At 34.7% G+C, this 24,676-nt stretch overlaps 1 protein-coding gene across 13 annotated transcripts in view; it reads right to left on the reverse strand.

Moving 5' to 3' along the window:
* Positions 1–24,676, reverse strand: part of PTPRK (protein tyrosine phosphatase receptor type K) — a 564,747-nt gene that overhangs the window by 203,949 nt on the left and 336,122 nt on the right. For all 13 annotated transcript variants that reach the window (XM_055135020.1, XM_055135009.1, XM_055135012.1 and 10 more), the window contains exon 7: positions 14,146–14,439. In XM_055135020.1, coding sequence (XP_054990995.1) covers positions 14,146–14,439 — 294 coding nt within the window. The remainder of the gene's footprint in view (positions 1–14,145; positions 14,440–24,676) is intronic.

Below are 24,676 nucleotides of genomic sequence, written 5' to 3' on the forward strand. Positions count from 1 at the left end.
TTAAGATAATATCTGTATTGTTCTAATAAAATCTCAGTCTTCCTGACCTGCTTTTTGGCTCATAAGAACATTCCACTAAAATCCTTCTCGTAGAAAAAACACTTATTTTCTATTCTACACTGAAATAGAAATAAGTGCTTTACTCCTGCTCTGCTGAAAATACTTGGAAAGCTGAAGTTTTCCCTACAGAGGATTCTGATTTGAAAATTTTCAACATTAAGACTAATTTTGTTAGTTGCTTTTTAAAACAACCAAGTGAACACTGCTATGCAAGGTTTAAAACAAAGTTGCTATGTGTAAAATTCCAGTGATCCCAATGTAACACAGATCCCAATGCAACACTATCCTGAGATACCCCTGCTCTCACTTCCTATTGTGTGAGCTTGAGCTGGTCTGTTCAAGACAGATACATGAAGCCACAGGTATTTGTCATATTTGTGATGTGGCTTAAGAGCACCACATATTTTAGGAGTGACATGGGACATAGGAAGAGAGTAATATGGGAAAGGAGAAGAATCAACCAGGGATACTAAACAATAAACCACATTCTTATTTAATGCCGTTTTAAGTTGTCATTCAAAGGAACACTTGCCCCTGCTGATGTGACAATTTGAGAAAATATTAGCCTTTCTAAAGCCTATAAAAATATTCTTAATGCATTAGAAAATATAAAGCAGTTTCTGGATAGGAAAGAAACTCCTAGCACATGCATTGCACATATAAGGTGCTAAACTCTATACTTGGAATCAAAAAACAAAATGAAATCAAACACTCCCTGCATTCCCATCCCCCTGAACCCAGGCAAATGGGGGAGGGGGTGGGGCAAACAAAACAATTGCACATTTTAGTGTTAACATCAAAATATTATGAGTTTCAAAAAACTGAAGATTCCCTAGAGTAAGATACTAATGTCTACAGTATGATAGCAAACCCCAGAATATACATTTAAAAAAAATGTGATTGAATGAATCTTACTAAAACAATGAATACAGGAAACCATAACTGCATGTCCATAACTCTCACATCATAAATAAAGTAATAATGACAGATATCATCTATATATCCATGCTCTCTAACTACTTTGCTATTTTTTAACTTTCCCTAATACTGTGCTTTTTCAAGATAAAGATTATCTCTTTACCTTAATTTTCCAAGCAAGACTGTTCTGTTATTTTAATTTTCTAAGTCTTCCAATGTGTCATAAAATTATATAATTTTCAAATCTCTCTGAACTCTCCCTCTTTATTAGAATCCTTATCTCTACAGATTCAATTCAAGCACTGATCAACTTTTAGATTGATATAGCAGACTTTTAATCTGCCTGAAATCTCTTTTTAATCCTATTCCTAAACTACCATTCAAGAAATATTTTAAAAAATATGAAAACCCCACCATTCAAGAAATATAAAAACCTGAAAGATTTTACTAAAAAAAAAACCTAAGCTAATTATTTGTTAAAGTCACGTCATTGGCAAACTACTCAATTCATTAATCAAAAAATGAAGACGAATTGATAGAAAAGATAGATGCTGGAAAGGAAAGAAACAACTATAGTAGTGCATCTAATAGAGTTGATGGTATAGTTCTTTTAAATATTCTGCATTTTTATAAATTGTAAAACATCAGAAAACTTTTTAATGCAATATAATGATGGATAATATTTATTCCATTATTTAGATTTATAATATATTTATATATATACTTGTAATAAATATTATATTTATAATAAATATTATAGTGAATATTATAATACATATAATAATTATAATAAATATTATAATAAAGAGCCTCCAATGCAGCACCGTTGGGAAGGACAAGTAACGAGATGCTGCTAAAATCTCAGGGCTAGAATGAATGGAGATGTTATTGGCGCCCGCTCGAGCAAATCAATGAACAACGGGATGACAATGATGACAGTGATGAATATTTATTCTGTGCTCAGATATGGCCTCTGCATGTGCTTTGAGAGGAACCATATGTGTTGTTAGGAATAGAACCACAGTCAGCTGTATGCATATAATCTCTCTGGTGACTGCACACACACATATGATACAGAATTAACCAAAGAAACAAAAATGGAGAAACATGAAAAGGGACATATGACTTTATGAATTTAGTCCCTAGGACTGTACATGAGTCCAAGCAATCCTGACCACCCTGAGGTCTCAGGTCCCCAGCAACGAGAAAATATATTAATTCAAAAAAATGATCTCCTAAGGTGACAAGTTCATTGATTAAACTTGGCCTAAAGAAAAGGAGTTTTTCCCTTTGCAAGGATCTATCTAGCAGTGAAGAAGCAAAAGTAGTTTACAGATTATATCAATCAGCACGAAGAGGGATTTAGATAGAAACTTTTTCCTGTTGCTTTCTAAAACAACCAAAATTCCATATTGGACTGGATCGACAGCACAGTAGGCAGGGTGTTAGCCTTGCATGCAGCCGAACCAGATTTGAGTCCTCCATCCCTCTTGGAGAGCCCAGCAAGTTACCGAGAGTATCCCGCCCATACAGCAGAGCCTGGCAAGCTACCCATAGCATATTGGACATGCTAAAAACAGTAACAAATCTCACAATGGAGATGTTACTGGTGCCTACTCGAGCAAATCGATGAACAACAGGACAGCAGTAGTACAGTGCTACAGATAAGTAAAAAGGGGGGAAAAAACCCTATGAAACTAAAAATAGAACAATGAGTCAAAATGTACATTAGTTCACATGAGGTATTTTGTTTGCTGGGAGCCATACCAACAATATGTGTGTGTGGGGGGGGGGGGGAGAGGGAGGAGATTCTGCTAAACTACTCCTGACTCTGAGCTCCAGGACTAATACAGTTAAAGATCAGGGGGCCATGCATATGCAACATTGAAGACTATCCTGTAGCTCAGCCAATTGAACCCCATTATTTGGGCCTTTAATTGCATTCTTAATACAATACAAATAAAAAATATTATTTCTTCTTCATCATTTTATGGACAAATGTACTATAATGCCTGATCAGATTCCAAAGTATACTAAAAAACAGACCATGAACACAGCCCATCAGAGTTTATTTTGGTTTCAAATAGACAAAATTTGATACTTCATAATCCAAAACATACTGTTAGTTGATGCAACATTAAGAGAATTGCTACCTGTTCGAACAACAGCTACTGATTTATTTATTTCACAGTTCTTAAAGAAGATTAGAGAAGATCTAATGTACTTGTTCAAAAAAAATCATAAAACCATCAATACAGTTGTTTTGGTGTATAGAGAAGTAAACAATGAATACAGGGTTAGATTCTCTAAGCAAAATGGAGAAAAATTAAGTTTTTGCTATATGAACAAAACTACACCATCCAAGAAAGGATAAAAGTTCATACCTTGAGTCACATGAATACATCTTCATAATTAACGTATCTTTTTTAGTGTGAGATTAGCATACACAATTTTTGCATATATTTGTTTGGGATTGGGGAAATAGCTTATTCCAGGATATGTGAAACTCCTACGGAGGTAGCGATCATATATAGTATCAGAGTTTAATTTTTTTTTAATTTCTAGGTCATTCTGATCTTAAAATAACCTTCAGTTATTATCTGAATATATTATTTTATACTTGTTTATATTTCCTAGTATTAAATAAAGAATCTAAAAGTGAGGGAGAAATGCATGACAATTTATGCCACAGAAACTGGCATTCTAATCATTCCCACTTGCCAAATATTGTATGCATAATTCAATAAAAACAAATGAGGCTGATAAAAAGAGTATTTGATGATATCACTAACAGACTCAGCATGTAGTAAAAATCCATGGATAAGTAAAAATAGTGCCATTTCACTGGCTAGCAGTTCACTTAAACTTAGAAGAAAATCTTTGGGTGGAAGATAAGTTGGCTGATAAATTTTTTGAGGTGTGTCCCAGTTCTACTGAAGACAACTTGAATCTTTAAGTGACCTAAAAATCTAGTTAATTACACAAATCATTAATGGTACCACCTACACACCTATATGGAAATAGGACATAAACTATGTGAACAGTTACTTATATTTCTCCTCTCTGATGTTAAAAACAACAGAAAAGAAAGGTGGAATATAACACAAATTTATAACATTTTCTTGACTCTTATACTGGGAATTCTCTCAATACAGATCTCTAGCAATTTAACAATAAACCCCCATCATTCTCATCTCTCTCTCTCCCCTCTACCCCAACATAGCATTTTTATAATAGATCTAAGACATACTGGGGTAATAGCACAGTGGGTAAGGCGTTTGCCTTGCACACAGCCGACCCGGGTTCAATTCCTCCGTCCCTCTTGGAGTGCCCGGCAAGCTACTGAGAGTATCCCGCCTGCACAGTAGAGCCTGGCAAGCTACCCGTGGTGTATTCGATATGCCAAAAACAGTAACAACAAGTCTCACAATGAAGATGTTACTGGTTCCCGCTCGAGCTACAGTGGAGTGTACCATTCCTCGAAGCTAAAGTTTTCCAAAGTATTTAATATTATTATAACATCAATAACTGTGTTTTAGCTTTAATATGATTCTATTACCAGCCATTTAGCATTTGAAAATTAGGAATTTTGTATGGTTAAATTTACTAATCTAAGTCTGAATAAAACTTATGAAATAAATCAATATTCCTTCAAATACAAATTATCTCGTGATTTTCTCTTATCTTTCATAACTTACTTTATTCAAATAGTGTATTGTATTATAACCGTAATAGGAAATTATAAAAAAACCAAGGGAAAAAAAAGACATTACATTGCCTTTAAGAAAAAGATGCTGATGGTTTCCTTAATTTAAGGAATTTTCTTGATTTCTAGTAGAAACCAGTACATTCCAGAAAATTTTAAGTATCTTTTGTTCTGAAGTAAAATGAGATATAAGGGTTTGATCCCCAGCACCCATAGACCCTCAGGAGTAATTCCTGAGCCCAGAGACAGGAGTCAGCACAAAGCACCTCTGTGTGTTCCCAATCTTTCATACCTCCCACCATTACTTAGAAATGTTCTAGAAATGATTACAGTCAGTATATTTTTGAAATTATACACATAGTTTCAGCGTTTTCCTGCCCCAAACCATTTCTTTGTTCCAATTCATCTAGATAGACAATCTTTCTAAAAAAGCAAATTCAGCAGTATCAACCTGCTTTTTTTTAAAAAACACAATACCAGCTAGGCTCTTCTTATCTAGCCACATCCTACTGGCCAGCCTTCATGCTTCCACAGCAAAGAGTTAGTCAATGACCCGGCTATTTTCAGAACTCAGAAAACATCATCAAACTTTACAACTGGGTGAAACATGCTTTCCTTCATTTTAAACTCTATTCTTTTTCCTATCTACTTTGAATCTCATAGTCAATTTTTAAAATTCATTTTAAAAGCTATAACTTCCTGGTGACAGTTTCTTGAAAATAGTCCTTTAAAGAATAGTTTCTTTTCCTAAATTCCTATCATTTGACATTTGACTCTTTGTTTATGGGTCTGTCCCCAGTGACTGCTCGAATCTTAAGTGCAAGGCACTGCATATATAACCATGAAGACCAGTACTTATACTAGTGCTGTTAACAAACAAAGAAGACATAGAAACTTTCCTAAATAAAAGTTTTGAAAACACCTACAGACTCTGAGAAATAAAATAAGGTTATACTCACAAGAAGAAGATATACAAATATATATCTTTTACTCTTTTAGATTAACTTATAAATGGAAAACTATTTTAGATTAAGTAAAAATTAAAAAACCTGCTATTCACAAAAATGCATTCTCTTTAATGGGAAACAATGCTCGTAATATCTGATGAAGGATTAATAGCCCAGATATAAAAAGAACTCACAAGACTCAACAAAAACCAGTAAGTGGAGATAAGACGTAAGAGGTCTACCAATGAAAACACATTACTGGCCATATATGATAGTTTTTAAAGGTTCATTATTACTTATCTCAGGGAAATTAAAATAAAAAACTAAGGAGGGCCAGAAATATAGGAGAGCAGGTGAGGTGCTTGCTTATCATGAAGATTACCAGGGCTCTGTCCCCTACACCATATATAGCTCCCCACGTCCCTTGACAGAAATAATGCCTGAACACAGAGCCAAGAGTAACTCCTGAGCAAAGCCAGGTGTGTGGCTCATAAGCAAAACAAATGAAAATAAAAAAAAAAAAAACAGTAGGTATTATCTTCCACTAAGAATTACTTAAGTCAAAAAGATCAGAAAAAAAGATCATTGGTTGGGATATAAAAATAAAAGAAACCTTATATACAGTTGGTCATGTAAACTGGTTCACATTGTACAGAAATGGTATGGAAGTTTAGACATGTATTTAAAAACTTTTGTACCATAAGAAACAGTACTTGTACTCGTGGGTGTGTAACCAAAGAATACTATATTGCTAACTGAAAAAGATATCTGCACCCTTGTGTTTATTTCAGCAGTTTTCCCCATCACCAAAACATGTATACCTCCCAACTGCCCAATGACAGAAATTTGAATAAAGAAAACCTAACACACACACACACACACACACACACACACAAAATGATACTGCACAATGATGGGGGGTGGGGGAAGAATCCTGCCATTTGCAAGAACATCCAATGAATATCCCAGATGGAATCACATCAAATAGAGTAAGACACAAGAAAAAGACAAATATCAGATGATCTCACTCACATGTGGGATACAGAGAAGTAAAACAAGAAAACACATGAAATCAAAGGAAAAAAACCAGTTGAATTCCGACTACAAAGCTGACATTACCAGAAGGGGTAAAAAAAGTTTGTAGAGGGATGTAGTATTTTGGCTGTAGTTTTACTGTGGTAATATAAATTCTGAAGAGGTATGAAAATAAGTATCTAAAAACACAATCAATCACAAAACAAATATCAATTTGAAAAACTTTTAAATGATTTTTTAAATGCCTTTTAATCTTTGGAGGATTTTTTTCCCCTTTAATTTTTGGATTGACACTTGATGGTGCTCAGGGCTTACACTGGCTCTACGCTCCGGGATCACTGATGATGGGCACAGGGGAACTTATGGGGACAGAATCCATGACGGTTTGATACAAGGGAAGGGCTCTATCCATTGCACTACCATTCCAGCCCCCAAATTGCGAGTTTTTAACTTCAATAATAGCATTCCTTTGAAAGTTCTAACAAAGAAGTAACATTAAAAATAAGCAAAACATGGGGGCTGGAGTGATAGAACAGCGGGTAGGGCGTTTGCCTTGCATGCGGCCAAACCAGTTTCGATTCCCAGCATCCCATATGGTCCCCTGAGCACTGCCAGGAGTAATTCCTGAGTCCAGAGCCAGGAGTGACCCCTGAGCATTGCCGGGTGTGACCCAAAAAAGAAAAAAAAAAAGAGCAAAACAAATAAATGATCAAATATTTGATGAATGAAGTTATTCAAATGGCCAATAAACGCTAAGCTGGAAGAAAACTTTATAAAGATATACAAGAAATCATAGTTATCAAAGAATTTAAAAACAAATATAGGTAAGAGATTTCAATTTAAAATATATTATCTTCATATAGTTAAAATATAACAATTTTCCCAAGAAATGTTCATTTTGTTTTAATCACATATGCCAACCAGTCTTTGTAACTGAAAATAGCTTGGACCACAGTAAAAATCAACACACGATTTCATTTTGCAGATTAAGCTGAAGCAAAAAGGCCAAATTTTAACTCTTTCTCTCATGGTTTATGGCATATGCCCGAGTATAGTTTGGTACGTCTTTTCCTTTTCATGTGGAAAAAGAAGAAAAAGGGGAGAAAAAAAAAATGCAATTTTAGTAAATGCTTAAAATAAGATACTCTTCCTTCTCACTGCTTCAGAGATCTACATGTTTCACTGAAAATTGCCAAGAGCATTGAACTTCAATATAAGAGAAGAGAATAGCTTTCCAAATTGTGTAAATATATTATGTTCTGGACATCCTGAACTATTGACCTTCTCTATGAGGAAGATGCTGTTAAATGTCAGTTAATCATAAAGCACTGACACAATGTGTTACCGAGAAGCAGAAGGCAATTTAATAGAGCAATTTTAACACGCAATTGCTAAAGCATGCGATGCAGACAACTTCTGATGGTGGAATAACTTATTTCCATTTAATAAGAGAAAGAGAAACAGTCGTTTCAAACTTCTATCACCAGATGGTATACCCAGAGGAAACAGACACTTGGATAAAACCAAGCATATTTTCTTTGATTGTTCAATGAAGTTTTTGAATTACTTCCCACTTAAGGCAGCACATTTATATCTTTTTTACATTATAAAATGCCTTAAGAAGTACTGTATGAACAATAATATGGGTCAGGCTGTAAGCTAACAGTGAAATAATCATACCCTTCAGGTACAAGAAGAAGCATGAGGCAAGCGTAGGAGGTTAGAGCCACCAAAAGCTGTAATTACCACCTCCTCTAACTTGAGAGACCCTGAAATGAGTAATTGCTATTACCAAATGATTTTAATGTACTCTAGAAAGCAAACAAAAAATAGCTTTGGCAACTGGGCAGGACATTTTCAGAAAAGGGTGATATAAAAACATTTTTTTCACTTTTTTAGCTGTTTAAAATATTTTAAACAACGTATACTTAGTGTTTAAGACATACATCAACTGTGCTTTCAATAAAAGTAAAGTTGCAAAAATTAAGTTGCAAAATTACGCTATTTCAGTGAGTAAGTTTTTACCCCTGGAAACTGGTTAAATGTACATACCTCTCAGATTTAATCTGTTGTCTTTTCAAATATGGAAATACATTTGAATGTTTTATTACATCTATTATATTACTATGGAAGACTGTGAGCATGTGTGTGTAGGAATGCTGAGGAAATTAAAGAATAGGTATTAGAGAGAAGAGAATTTCTATTTTCAAGTAGAGAAAAAAACTTGGGTTGGCTCAAGTTACTCAAAAACCTAACAGATAAGCCATTGTTCTCTTATCTCTGGGTGAGATTCATCAATTCAGAAATATATGATAAAATTACATAAATATATGTACTCAGTTAAATAGTAAAACAAAATAGCCTACATTGCATTTTAAAATATAAATTTTACTGATTAATATAAATACGTAAAGATAATTCACTTCCTAAAATGTTATTGATAGCTTTCTGGCAAGAAACAAAAATTGCTTTGCCAGAAATAAAATTTAAAGAGCTTAAGTACATAAACACAAAAATTTTATTTAGTAAGCAATATTTCTATGTGATACACCAAGAAAAAATTCATGAGGTTCCATTTTAGAAAATAATTATGATTCTTTGTGATTTTTTAAAAAACATGTAAAATTATCAGACACACATGTACATACATGAACTTAAGCTAAGAAGTTCTACTTTTAAGGCATTCTGAGAATCATACATTCAAGGTGTATTAGAACAGCAATTGTAAGTAACCAACAGTATTTAAACATTATATTAATAGTGAAACATGATATAATACGTTGTTCTCCTAGTCTTGATTAAAATACTGGCAGAACAAGTACTCAGAAATTGCCCAATATAACAGAATTAGATGGCAACTTTTTCAAAGGGCACTTTGCATTGTCAAAAGAGATTATTTCTCCAGATCATGAAGAATCTGGGAGCTATAAATACTTTCAAATAACCAGCTAATATCAAAGTTAGCATAGGCTTTGTTTTAGTTAATTATTCTAAAAGACCAAACTAAAAGTAATAATGGTTATTCCTCAAAAAACCAGAAATTGAGCTTCCATTTAACCCAGCTACACCACTTCTGGGATTATACCCTGGGGGGGTGTGGGGGGTCCAAAAACACACAGCAGAAACATCTTCCGCACTTCTGTGTTCATTGCAGCACAACTCACAACAGCCAGAATCTGGAAACAACTTGAATGCCTGAGAACAGATGACTGGATAAAGAAATTATGGTAGATCTACACAATTGGGTACTACATGGCTATGAGAAAAAAATGAAGACATGAAATTTGCCTATAAATGGTTGGACATGGAGAGCAGCATGCTAACTGAAATGAGTCAGAAGGGGAGGGGGGAAATATGGAATAATTTCATTCATCTGTAAGATATAATAAAACAAAACGAGATCAAACAGCGTAAGACTTATATCCAAGGCCAGGGAAAATGGGCCAGGGGGACTTGTCAACTGTTGAAAGTTACCAGTGTGTGTGGGAGGGTGAAAGGTCCTGTATGATAACAATAGTTGGAAATGATCGCTCTATTTAAGAACTGAGTGTTGAATATGGGTAAAAAATAGGTAGAGGGATATACATGATAACATTTCAGTATCTATATTATAAAACATGATGCCCAGAGAGGTGACAGGGAGAGATGGGGAGGGGAGAGGAGGAAAAAGATAGAAGGCAGAAAGAGAGAGGTACAGACAAAGAGACACAGAGACAGAGACACAGAGAGACACAGAGAGAAATGGAGAGAAGTCAAGAGTCTGCCATTGGGGACATGGGAGGGAAACTGGGACACTGGTGCTGGAAAATATAACTGGTGGAGGGATGGATGTTGGAATGTTATATGACTGAGACACAAACATGAACAGCTTTGTAATGTTCTATCTCATGTAGACTCAATTGAAAAAAATAAAAATGTAAAAAGAAAGGTAATGATGGTGTTGATATGTTTGAAGTACGCTAAATTTGAAGAAAGGATACAGACTTTGAAAGAGTGTAAAATCCTAATTTCAAATAATACTGAATCTGAATTGGATATATGGTGTTCACAAAGTACATTCACCTAATGCTATTGATGTTTGTGCAAAAATTAGCATTTTGTGCACTTGTATATTTTTCTGAAAATTGAGCAAATTTAATAAAAAATTCCTAAAAACAGTAATCGCAATTTCTCTAAACTACAAAATATTCAACAATCTAATCTATAAGCACTTGAGGAGATTGCACAAATACACCTTATGAGGACATTAATAATTTAACAGAGGCAGAAAAAAATGCACCGTATGTATAAAATAGCTTACAAATGTATCTTTTAAGTTTGAAGGAAAATTACAAGTGAATGAGATATTATTTTATTCTACTAGAATCTCCAAATTAAATGTTTCAGGAGATAAAAAGATCAATATAATTTCAAAATGTCAAGACATTTATGAATTTCAAAGTTTATAGAAATTTTTACCTTTTCCCTCTAACACAGGTAAAAGTTATTCGCCAAATAAAATATCTCAAAGCACTTTATAGTTATATTTTCACTTACTTTGGTTCAATATGTAATCTGAACATAAGCATTCAATAGGGACAGATCAATGCTCACTAAGATGCTGTTTTCATCCATTTAATACGGCATAAAACTAGCTTTTAAACACAACCTCATTTACTGGCAGCTCCCTTTGGTTCTCATACCAACAGTCAATTTTAATTATTTCCCAGGTTAAACAGAAGTTACAATACTCTATAATATATTATACCATATGCTAATTTTATGATCTGATTTGATTAAAATAAAATTAAGAAAACAGATTAAATGATTATATGAAGAAGGTTTGGGTTTAAGAAGTTAAAAATCAGACCACTACTATAAATGACTTTTCAACATATCAATTTGCATATACAATATAATAATTATAGAAAATTGGTTATTTTTAGAGGATGGTCTCCCAAGCAGTGTCCAGGGGTGCATGTGGCCACTGCTGGTGACATCAATCAATCCAGAAAGTTCAATGCTCAGTTTTGGCAAGTCACTCCCATCAGTGCTGGATTCCTCCAGAAATCTATGATCGAAAGTGTTCATAGAGTCATACACAGCCAGGATGTGGAGCATGGCAACAAACGCCAGAGCAGATAAGATCTGTCCTTGCATAGCAGATAAGACCTTGTCCCTGCATGGCGACTCAGTAGGAAGTGTCTGGGTGCATTTTGCAAGCATCAGGTACCTGGTCTTGAGTCTCAACCAACCCCCCAAGAATTGTTCCCTACTCTTAGCCAGTTATTCCTAACAGCAGAGTGCAGCCTGAATTGAGATTGGGCCGGGGCAAAGCAGAGTTGGAAAGGTGATGGGTCAGTAGTGCTAAACTTTGTGTGATTGAGCCATTCTCTTAAGCCAAGACCCTCTATAAAATACATGTGCATTTGGTAATAAAGTGAATGGCCATCGGCTGTCTCCCAGAGTGGTTTCTCCACGTGACCTCATCCTTCACCCCACATATGCCCGACCCGGTGCACAAAGTGTCTGCTCACATGGGGAAACAGTGTTCCCCACCAGTGCACCAGTCTCTGTGGCATGAAATGATATCTCAGTGTTGCTTTGATTTGCATCTCCCTGATGACTAGCGATATGGAGCATTTTTTCATGTGGTGTTTGATCATTGTGTGATTGTAACTCAAACATGAAAGCTTGTAACTATATGTCATGGTGATTCAATAAAATATAATAAATAAATAAATAAATAAATAAGAACTGTTCCCCAATACAGAGAATTGACCTCTGTGCCATGCACAAGGGACGACTCATGCACAATATTTTCCTGACTCCTGAGCTTTCTCCCAGGGACTGAGAAAAGTATAATTAAAAGGAAACACTGTTCTCCTAAAGTAGAACTGGCAGCAGATTTTGTCTATTTTAGTATGGGATATTATGATAGAGTAAAACTACTTCTCAGTTTCTGCACTAAATCTTCCTTAATTTTTTCTCTAACAAAGCAGGTAAAGTTTTCTCCATTATAAAACAATTCTGTGTAACAATATAACATGTGATACCAATTAGCAGTATAGAAAACCGTTAGTGGGGGGAGGGAGCAATTGTACATCAGGTAGGGCAATTGCCTTGCAGGAGGTCAATAAGGGTCAATCCCTGGCCCTGGTCCCCAAAGCCCCACCAGGAGTGACACATGAATACAGGGCCAGGAATACTCCCTGAGCACTGCTGGTGTGATTTCCCCAGAAAAACAGGAAAGAAAAAACTTAGTGGAAATTGCGTCTAAGGCATGGGTACTTACCCAACAATCTTCTCAGTTAACCTGCTTTATTAAACATAGGATCCATGTTTGAGAACAATAAATAAATTAGTAGACCTATTATTATTTACATCTTGGGGTTGAGCTGTTGAACTTCCTATTAATGGACATCTTTCAATGTTTAACATGTGAAACTACATTACCATACAAAAATCAAACAAGACTCAGTAAATATTTAAGAATGAGTATTAGGCAATTGAATTTTGCTCTGATTTTAAATAAGAGTTCCTGGTGGAAGTTTCACAGTACCATAAATACTACGGAGATGATAAAGAAACAAAAGACATTTTATATGCACGTACAGTTTCAGATTATCAAAGTCTTAATGTTTAATTTGCAGTCCATCATGCACAAATACTCAAGATGCACCAAAAAAACATGGGTTGATACTACAGGTATGGATAAAAACTGATTCTTAAACTATACCACAATGTCACTTAAATTAAAAAATTTTAAATGAAATTAAAAGCATTGTGATATTCAAACAATTACATTTTTCATGGTTTTAAATGACCAACCATCTCCCATTGTAAAAATGTGGTAAGAAAGTAGTGTATATTTAAATATTATTCTTCAACTTCAATATTTTGAGAAAGTTTTCTTTATACATACAAATAATGCCACCTATCTGCTTCAGAGTATTAAAGGGAGTGCAATAATGTCTAGAATCACAAGGAAAAAACATGTAATTTCACAACTGAATATCAGATGTGAGAGTTAATCTTCAGAACAGTATTTTCTGAATAAGAGTTATCTCACTGAAGCTGGGTTCACAGTAATTTTTCTTAACTATTTTATCAGATATGGCCTCTGCACTGACTATAACAAAATTATCAAGAAAAAAATAATTCTTTGTAGTGGAAAAAAGAAATTGATATTTGTGTGAACTACAAAGGTCTGTTCTCTAATGATAAGTTCACCTGCATGTGTCAGAAGCAGCCATAGTGAAATCAAGCTACAAGACGATGAATTACTATTAATATGGAATAGCAAGAAAGAAACTTCACACTGCTTTGAAATTAGTCAAATTATAACATAACTAAGGTAATCATATAGGAAACTCACAGGAACTTTGACATAGTAGGTGTGGAACAGATAGTAAGTAACTGAAGTTTAATACTGGTATCTATTGCATGTCCTGTGTGATGTTTCTATAGTAGGCAGCCTGAGCTGCTGTTCAGTCTTACCTGCACATTTAGTCCTGGTGATCAGTGGAGGTCCGGGGAGCCCTGTTCCACCTTCCCCAGGTCTTGTAAGCAGAACACGAATCTCATACTCGGTATCTGGATCCAAATGCCATAATTTATAGGTTGGAGCATTGACTGCATGGGTTTCTGTCCAGGATCCTGATGTCATTCGGTACTCCACTTCTTTGAGGATAATGGGACCATCACCAATGATGGAGTTGGCATTTAACTGAATCAGTAAATATGTAGGCCCAACACCGAGAAGCTGCGGAGGAGCAATGGGTCTTGGTGGTTCTAGGAGAAATACACAAGCAATCAATTAGTTATTAAAAATCAAAAGGACTATGATGCATCAATAGATTAAAGTTTAACAAGATTTTTTTTTTTTTTTTTGCTTTTTGGGTCACACCCAGCGATGCACAGGGGTTATTCCTGGCTTTGCACTCAGGAATTACTCCTGGCAGTGCTCAGGGGACCATATGGGATGCTGGGAGTCGAACCCCGGTCGGCCGTGTGCAAGACAAACGCCCTACCCACTGTGCTATCGCTCCAGGCCCTAAAGTTTAACAATTCTTGATGAAAAGATTAATTTAGGAGTACATAATAAATACCTGTATGGAACCAGAACATGATTGGTCTGTACATTTGTTTGTATTGCCACCTTGATTGCCTTGTTCTGCTATATATGTCTCACTGATTTAACTGTAGATACAGTTTAACCTAACAGAAATGGGGTGCATACACAGGGCTGGAGCCATAGCACAGTGGGTAGGGCATTTGTCTTGCACGTGGCTGACACGGGTTCGATTCTTCCGTCCCTCTTGGAGAGATCAGCAAGCTACCAAGAGTATCCTGTCAGCACAGCAGAGCCTGGCAAGCTACCCGTGGCATATTTGATATGCCAAAAACAGAACAACAAGTACAGTGGATCTTTAATAATGTCGAGGAACTAAGATCTTTATAAATATCTAAATTAGGACATACTGCTCCAAATCATTATATCATACATGAAGTATGGCCAGCTGGTGGTTTTGTTTTAGCTGTGCATTTTATTTCTGCAGTACTCTTGCAGATAAGACAAAGGACAGGACAGAGCGAGACTACAATCCGAAGCTGATAATAAGTGTAGTATTGTTTATACTCCACCTCCATTCCCAACCCCACAGTTCATTATAGAGGAAACAGAAATCAAACTGAGGCAAAAACACAAACCACTGTACACAGTGGCGTTTGAAAAAGGAAGTGATAAGGCAAGGTATCAAATATTAAATATGAAGGTTGATGGTATGTGGCAATTAAATTTTGAACAGTGTAAGATACTTTGCTTAAAAAAAATCACTGAGAAGATAGTTTACTGCCAAATTTATAGAGGTGGTAAATCAGGAATTAGACTGTCATTTTTTTTCCTTGACAACAATGCAGCTGTAAATGAATTCAAACTTTCTGAAGAATTCTACAGCTTTAGCTATGTTCACAAGATCTGTCCATGGGAATGTTAGGCACGAAGAAGTTCATTAGCACACTCTAAACAGGCAGGGCCTAATTTCAACTCAGAAGGAAAACCCAGGGAAAGCGCAACTTTCAAGAAATATATTCATCTTACAGAGCTAATGACCCAACAATTGTCTAAAATATTTGGCAGTTAAATCAAATGACACAAAGTAAAACTAGTAAATGAAACTGTATACCATTACCGCCCTTCTTCACCAGGGGAGACTTCAGAAAGGACAGAAGGAGGTTAACAAAGGCATTTAAAATTTTTCAAACCGGTCCTTAAAAATGATTGGTAATGCATATGTGGAAAAGTAAAAGGGGTAAAAAGCAAATAAGTGGTTTCACAATGTGATATAAGTTTAAATAAAGTCAAGACTTTGAACAGAAACTTAAATTCTTTTAAACCCTGATTATATTAAAAATTGTCCATACGCTTTATGAATCCTCCAGTTATAAATATCTGTAATGTAAAAAGTAAGATTAATTGTCTAGTTATCTACACAGTTTAAAATCACTTTCAAAAACTTTCCTTTAATATGACAGGCATTTACTGAGTAAAAATTAGCTGTGAGGATGTTCTACATGTTGAGGACTTATATATAATGGCAAGGGAGATATGTGGCAATAAATCAACAAATTAATTTTAATATGAAGACTCAGATATTATAATAATAAAGGGAAGCAAAATTATATTGAAAAACACTAATTTTCTATCAAAAACAATATGGAATATTAAGAAAAGTTTGTCGATAATCATAATAGTATCTTTCAAATTCATTTTACAGAGTACCATCATTTTTTGTTTGGCTCAGTGGTGCTCAGGAATCACTCCTGATAGTACTAAGTGGACCATATGAAAATTATCAGTGGATCACATGGAATGCAATGGATTAAACCATGGCTGGTTGCAAGCAAAGCAAGAGCTCTGACCTCTGTAATATTCTCTCCAGGCCTGTGTTAATACATAACATGCAAATAAAATTAAGTTGAACAGGAGAATATAGGTGTGATATAAACCATTTCTTTTATGATTACTTCTATTTATGGAAAAGTAGTTCATAAAATCTGAATTTATAAATTTTCATAGCAGGGTCAGAGAGACAGCTCAATAAGCTACACTTAGACTTTGCATGTGGGGGACCAAGATACTAATGCTAGCAAAATATGGTCCCCTGAGCAGAGAGCTGGGAGTGGCCTTCAGGCAGTGGAATGTGTGGTTCCAAACAAAAATTTAAATATATGGATAAAAGGATATACAGGGTGATTTATATATATTCTTATCAAACAACCCTAAATTTTATTTGAAAATTGTTTCACATGTATGTGGTCAAAACAGAGGGCTAACTATTTCCTATATTATAATTTATTTCATTTGAGAAGTATTTAAAAAATAAAGTTTATATAAAACCATAATTGGGAAGGGACAAAGCAGCAGGTAGAGCAGATGCGGCTAATAGAACATTGAACTCCAGCACAACATAATGCTCCGGAGCACTGCACACTAACAGTTGTGACCCCCAACCCATACTAACTCCCCCCCAAAAAATTACCTCATGAAAACCCAGAATAGTTTAAATTTTTATTATCAAAAAAGAGATTTTTCAAGCCATGAAACATTACCAACTAGACTATCAACTTATCTTTAGCATTTGCAAAAACGTTGGAGCCAGTAGAAAAAGACAAAGTTGATATATTTTCTAAATCTTAAACTAAAATGAAATGGAATAAAGAAATGAATGTAACAGAAAAAATGCAAATGTCCTCCCATACTCTCTAAATGTTGCACACATTTTGAGAAGCAGAACTGTACCTTGTGAATAAACTGAGTTGTCTCATATGTACAATGTTTGCTTTCATTCCATATGGCTCTTACACTGACTAATTTAACTTATTGGAGTTCTAAACCAGAGCAGCAAAGCCTTTCACATTATATAAAAAAAACAACCTAAAGGAGTTTGAAATTTAACATGGCAAAATAGTATTTTCCAAGTGAATTATATATAATAAACTTTGGATAAGCTATACATTTATGTATTCAGGTATGCTAACACTGATCTAATAAGTGTCTATTAAATGCTACACTTCAATAAAGCCTCTGCAAACCACAGCCTAAGAAAATAAGAAGAAAACAAAGAGAACAGATTTGACAAAGAGGGAAGGAAATGGGAAATGAAAAAACATATAATAAAACCAAAAGAAACGTATAATGATTCCTCTCTTGTTTCTATTTTTAAGGAAATTACATATTAAAATGAAGTTAAGAGACCTAGTTTCAGGAAATAAAAGCTAGTTCAACTTGGATATGTTAACTTGGTATTACAATTTATATATAAACTAGGAATTATTTTAAGAATTTTTAGAGTATACTTTTAAGATGTGTCAAGAAGTCCTATATTTGATAATATTTTCTTTGCATCACTTTTACCAGAGAACATATATATATATATATATTAAAAATTGAAAATTTTGTGGCTATGAGGATATGCTAGATGCAATCAGCAAATTGACCTCCAGAAATGCAACATTTCACTCTGATCCGTTTTACGTCTCACTTATAGCCAAGCAAGTAATAAAAGCAATCCAGTAATCAAAACAGTAGCTCAAATATGGAATTGCAGCAAGAAAGTTGACTAACAGCATGAATATAAGAAGCAAAACCTAGCAGTAATGAGACTAATATACAACTAAATAATAAATTTTTTATGTTGGAGGTAAAAAAGTAGCCTCTTATTAGCATATGCATTTTGTTTTTAGACCCTTGAGAACAAAAAAGGCTTATTTATAAAATCTCTATTCATTTCAATAAATTATGCATGAACTTTAATCAGTTAGCAAATGAAAAAGTAATTGTTCCGCAACAATATTAATATTCTTCATAACTTAATACACTATCAGACCCTGAGGTGCGGTGTGAATGAATCCCAATTGTATACTAGATAGCAAGTGAAGCATACAATGCCCAAAATACAAGATAAACTTACTGATGTTACCAATTAACATTCAATTAATGACTTACATTCAACACTCTGATCTAAACCTGTTATAAAATTATTTTATTTGCTTTATTTATATCAAATGATTCTTAAGTGTCTTGAAATAAAAACAACTACTATGACTATATTCTCACCCAAATATTCCTATTACAATAATACTATTTTACAGAAATGAGTCTCATCAAAATTCTGTCAATTAATAAACTGCAAAATCGGAAATAGAAAACCAAAATGAAGAAGTCAGGTAACAAAATTAACATAAGTACAAATGACAAGTCTCCATTCATCTACACAAATAAATTCAATACAATTCTCTCAGTTTTGGTCTCTTCCAAGTTGCTTTATTTACATGTGTGAAGCATCTCAAGCTGTATAGCTCACACTAAGATGCTAAACACTGCATTTATCTCTTACACTTGTAACAAATTACAAAATAGCTTAAGTCTTACAGCAACATAAATAAATTCTTTCACAGTTCTGGAGACCAGATGTTAAAAAAATAAGTATCACTGAGTTAAAATTTAGATGGCAATAGGCCATACTTCCTCCAGACACTGAGTTGGAAATTAGTCCCTCGCCTCTTCCAACATCTGGTGGGGTTTGGGATTCCTGGGCTTCTAGACACATCACTTCAATCTATGTATCACTGCTCACGTTTCTCTAACATCTCTCCTTTTATCTCCCATTTATGAGGATCCTAAGACTGCATTTAGAACACAGGCTAATCCAGATTCTGTCTATAACTCAGGACCCTCACCCAGAACACCTAGCAAGATCCGATGACTAGGAACTTGTTAGGTTTGCAGTTACTTCTTAGCCGATTGGATAAGGAGCATAATTTGATTCTAACTCACAGAGACATCACAGCTCAACGTTCCAACTGATACAAAGCTTGTGAGCTGAAAAAATTTCCAGGGGTTTCCCTAGCAAGGAATTAAATTATAAAAATGTTATTAGTTTAACCATCATTACTTCTTTTTTCCATTTATTTTTGAAAAAAAAAGAAAATACGATGGGTTTTAATCAGAAAACCACAAAAAAGAAAGGGAGGGAGGGAGAATAAATATGATTACTTAAAATGATAGCACAACGGGTAGAGCGTTTGCCTTGCATGCAGCCAACCTGGGATTGATTCCTCCGTCACTCTCGGAGATCCTGGCAAGTTACCAAGAATATCCTGCCCGCAAAGCAAAGCCTGGCAAGCTACCCGTGGCATATTCAATATGCCAAAAACAGTAACAAGTCTGAGCAAATCGATGAGCAATGGGATGACAGTGATAGAGATACTAAAAATGACTATAGGAGTAAATGCTCTTTATCATGTCTAAATGTCTACAAGTCAATAATATGTTGTTTCTTTACAGTTCGATACTTTGTTCTCTCTGATTATTAATTTACATATGTGGATGAAACATATCAAAATCAATGCCATTCTACTTATTATCCCACACATTAAAATTCTGAACCAGGTCGAGTTAAACAAGAAGAAAATGATTAGATCATCTTACTTAACTTTTCTTCTTGTCATCAACTGAATGCTGAGGTATGAAAAAATAAGAACTGGAAGCAGGATATTAGTGTACCAAATAATTGGAGCATAAACTGATTACCTTCCCCATAATATTTTTAACTACTTTCAAATTAGCCTGAAAAGGATAATAACTTAATGGTATGTGAATGCTTCAAGAAACATAAAATAATAGTACCAATGAAGAGGAAGATGATTTTTCTTCCCAGAGGTAAAGGCAAGCAGTTTGAAAGAATCAGAAGTGTTTTCCCTTCTAAATTCCATTTAGTATTTTATATATATATATGACAATACATTTCATTTTCCTAGACATTAAAAATGAGGTGTACATTTGAAAAGTTTAGATTTGTTTAATTTTTCTCCTATATCCAAATTATAAACTTTTAGAGGCATAATTATGAGAAATTTTTTGAATTTTCTGTTATTTTTCAGTTACTTCAGATTTTCACTTCTAGTAAAATTGTCACTGTCACTGTCATCCCCATTGCTCATGGATTTGTCAAGCAGGTACCAGTAATGTCTCCATTGTGAGACTTGTTACTGTTTTTGGCATATTTGAATATGCCAGGGGTAGCTTGCCAGGCTCTGCTGTGTGGGCGGGATACTCTGGGTAGCTTGCTGAGCTCTCTGTGAGAGTCAGAAAACTCGAACCCAGGTCAGCCTCATGCAAAGTGAACGCCCTACTCACTGCGCTATCGCTCCAGCCCAAGAAAAATTGTAAGGCAGACAAATAACTTTCCTTTCATAGTCTGGTTATAGGCCTATATATTTAGCTTATACTATTGATGAAGTCAGTAATAAATTATTTTTACATATTAGTGAAATAATAGATCATAAATGTCAAGAAATTATTGTAAGACATTAAATTGTTTTAATCTAACAATCTAACTGAGAGACACGACTTCCAAATAATATCATTCAGATTACTCAACAGTTTGAACAAGATTAAGTTATTACTAATATGTAAGAACACTGGATGTTGTCAAACCCAGACTGTAATACCAGGATATAGACCAAGTATTAATTCAAATAAGCTAATATAATTTGTTATCATCTTCATGGAAATTGGATGGGATCCAGAAATAATGTCACCCATGTTATGGTGGCTTCAAAGTCCCCATACCCATGTCATATCACACTAAAATTATCTTAAGTGAAAGAAAAAGCAGACATAATTTATTAACGTTACATGCACAAAAACATATTAAGTAAAATGGGCTCTCCAACCAGATGAGACCCGGAGCGGCTGCACACGAACGGCTCCTCTGCTCCTAAAAGACCATGATCCCACAGGCCTACTGACTACTTTCAGCACCTGGCAGCTTCTTACAGAAATGGCTCTATTCTGTGAACTGAGCTGTGACCCCATGCCGCCCCAGGAGGGGAAAGATTTTCTCTCTCGGCCTTTCCTTTGTTCAGTGGCAGCGCCAGCAGTGACTGCCATCTTACCAGACTCCACTAACCGGAGGTACGAGCTTGCAGTGATGCAACTTCTGGCAGAAATTTCTCTGGACTTAATTACTAAAATACCAGATATCCTAAACCTCATAGACCTCATATACTCTTTATTCTCAGCAATGTAAAACAAATTATCAAATGATGCCTTTTCAGCAGGTTTGATTGTTGGGGGGAAATTCCAAATAGTAATAGTGACTATTCTGTTAAAATATTGAGTGTAATCAAAGTATAGAGAAAATAAAGTGAAGATCACACAGGTGTGGGGGGTGGGGTGGGATGGGAGGTATGCTTGGTGGTGGAACATGTGCACTGGTGAAGGGATGAGGGTTTGATAGTTGTATGACTGAGAATTAAACCTAAAGTCTTTGTAACTTTTTTCATGGTGATTCAATTAAAAAAAAAATCACTGTCACTGTCACTGCCATCCCGTTGCTCATCGATTTGCTCCAGTGGGCACCAGTAATGTCTGATTGTGAGACATATTGTTACTGTTTTTGGCATAGCAAATACACCACGGGTTAGCTTGCCAGGCTCCGCAAATTAAAAAAAAAAAAAAAGGAAAATGACAAAAAGAATTTCTATTGAATAGAGCACTAATTGAATTATATAAATTTTTTAATACCATTTACTGTTATCACTATTCAGCACATTTGGCAGAACTAGGCTTTTCATTCCCTCCCAGAGCTTACCCAAGGAGCAGTGACGCAAATTACTGAGAAGTGCTACTGGGTGAGTGAGATGGAGAAGATTATATAAAATTAGGAAATGTGTGGATATCCCACACAAGTGAAAAAATTCTCAAAACTAAACATCTATAGGCTCATCTGAAGAATCACTGCAGTGGTGTTAAAAATAACTTCTATTCAGAAATCTGTGACCAATGTAATGTTTACCTAAAGTTATATAATTTACATGTCTCAAAAAAAAATATTGGGGCCGGAGCGATAGCACAGCGGGTAGGGCATTTGCCTTGCACGCGGCCAACCCGGGTTCGATCCCCGGCATCCCATATGGTCCCCCAAGCACCGCCAGGAGAATTCCTGAGTGCAGAGCCAGGAGTAACCCCTGAGCATCGCTGGGTGTGACCCAAAAAGCAACAACAACAACAACAAAAAAGGCTCAAATTCTAAAAAAAATTAGGCTCAAATTCTAAAAATGAAGGTGCTTTTCCAAGGCAGAATGAATGTTCACATCATCTTAATTGGCATTTCAACTTAGAGCATACTTGTAGGCAAGTTAGAAAGTGATGATAAATAAGTCTACTAATATGTATTAGTAAATAAAATGGAGTCTTCATAAGCCAAAGCATTTATCCCGGGAATTTATAAAAAAGAAATAATTTAAATCTTTTTTTCAGAAGAAAAAAAAAAGCAATAAAATCTTAACAGTAACATAAATTCTGATACATCTATTTACAGAATCCTCAGGGACAGAAGTTATGAAAATTATATAACAAATATAAGGGTTATAATAATTACGTTTATTAAAGCGTTTATCTTAAGTAAAAGTAGAGAAGAAAATAAAACAAATTAAAGAGGAAAAATAACAGCCATGTTTGAAAATGGGAACAGTTTGCTAATTCTTTTCCTTTCTATTTTGTCTCTATTTTCTAATGCAAGTGATAATGTCTAGATAAAATGATTTCATTATATTCCAAGTATCTTTTGAAAAGTAATTTTGTTTGCTATAGAATCAATGATTAAGTCAAACAGTGAACTGGAAGGAAAGATGCTGCACTCGTCATTGAAGAAAACTAAAGGAGGGCAGAGCGCTAGCACAGGGGACAGTGTGCTTGCCACCTGCCATGAATACCGTAACCTGGGTTGGAACTCTGGCACCCCAAATAGTCTCAAGCCTGCCATGAGTGATCTCTGAATGCAAAGACAGGAGTAAATCCTGAGTACAAAGTGGTGTGGCATCAAAGCAAAGACTAAAAGACTGACATAAATTCTAGCTTTCTAAACATGAAAATATAGTTTATAACTTCAGCGTGAGAATCACCATTTGGAGATGGAAAAACTAAAACAATATTTATTTGTCTATCAATTTTCCAATATAATTCACTGCTTTTCCAAGGCAGAAATTAAGTCCTCAGAGTATAAGATTTACTCCCTTATTCTGTGAACCATGCAGGGAAGTAATTTCTCTGACATTGATACACAGCACCTACAAAATGTTACTATTTAATTAAAGGAGTTAGTTGAGTGGAACAAAAGAACACTTTTGGAGCAATTGCTTAGTGACCAAGTGGCATTAACTTATTTATCCAGCTTGTTAAAAAATAAATAAAGGCAATGCTAAGTCTATGTAATTATTTTCTTTTTGGTCTCGTTAATTATTTAAAAGAATTTTTTTCTAGGTGATTTAACCGCATATATGTAGTTGCCATCTGACTACACAGTATAAGTAAAAACGACCAAAAAAAACAATGTAGTTATGATAAGAGAATGTAAATGAATACAATAATAATGAAGATTTCTTCCCATCAAAAGTTGGGATAAAGGAGAATTCTGAAGAATTCTAAAGGTGGCACTCTTTATATTAAATACCTATGTGTCTTTGATTCCATCATTTTTTGGAATGCAAGATATGGGTGGAGAATGATAGCATTTAATCTCAATGACATGGCTCCTTTCTGGTGCATAAAGTGCTAGAATAAAAAGAATCACTGCACCAACAAAATTGCAGAATTTGCAACAGAATTTTCCATCTCAGGCATTACCATGGCATTTTATTCATCTTGATTTGAAAACACTGCTAGAATAACTTTATTACCTCCTTGAAATAAAAAAGGGACAATAGTGCAGTGTTTGGGGTCTGTCAGCAGAAATGATAAACAGGATTTGGTTCACATTGAGAGTTTAAGAAAGGATAAATAAACTGTGAAAAGTAAAATTTACTTGATGTTTAACATAAATAAACTGAAAGAAAACTATGAATTTGCCTCTTATTTGATCTAAAAATCTACACTCTGCTTCATCAGTAACAATGCAATTAAATAATTAGGAAATAAGAATTATTGCAATATTCAAGAACTTCACAAAAAGTTGACCAATTA

The sequence above is a fragment of the Sorex araneus genome, chromosome 4 (assembly GCF_027595985.1).
Source record: "Sorex araneus isolate mSorAra2 chromosome 4, mSorAra2.pri, whole genome shotgun sequence".
In the NCBI taxonomy this organism is placed as follows: domain Eukaryota; kingdom Metazoa; phylum Chordata; class Mammalia; order Eulipotyphla; family Soricidae; genus Sorex; species Sorex araneus.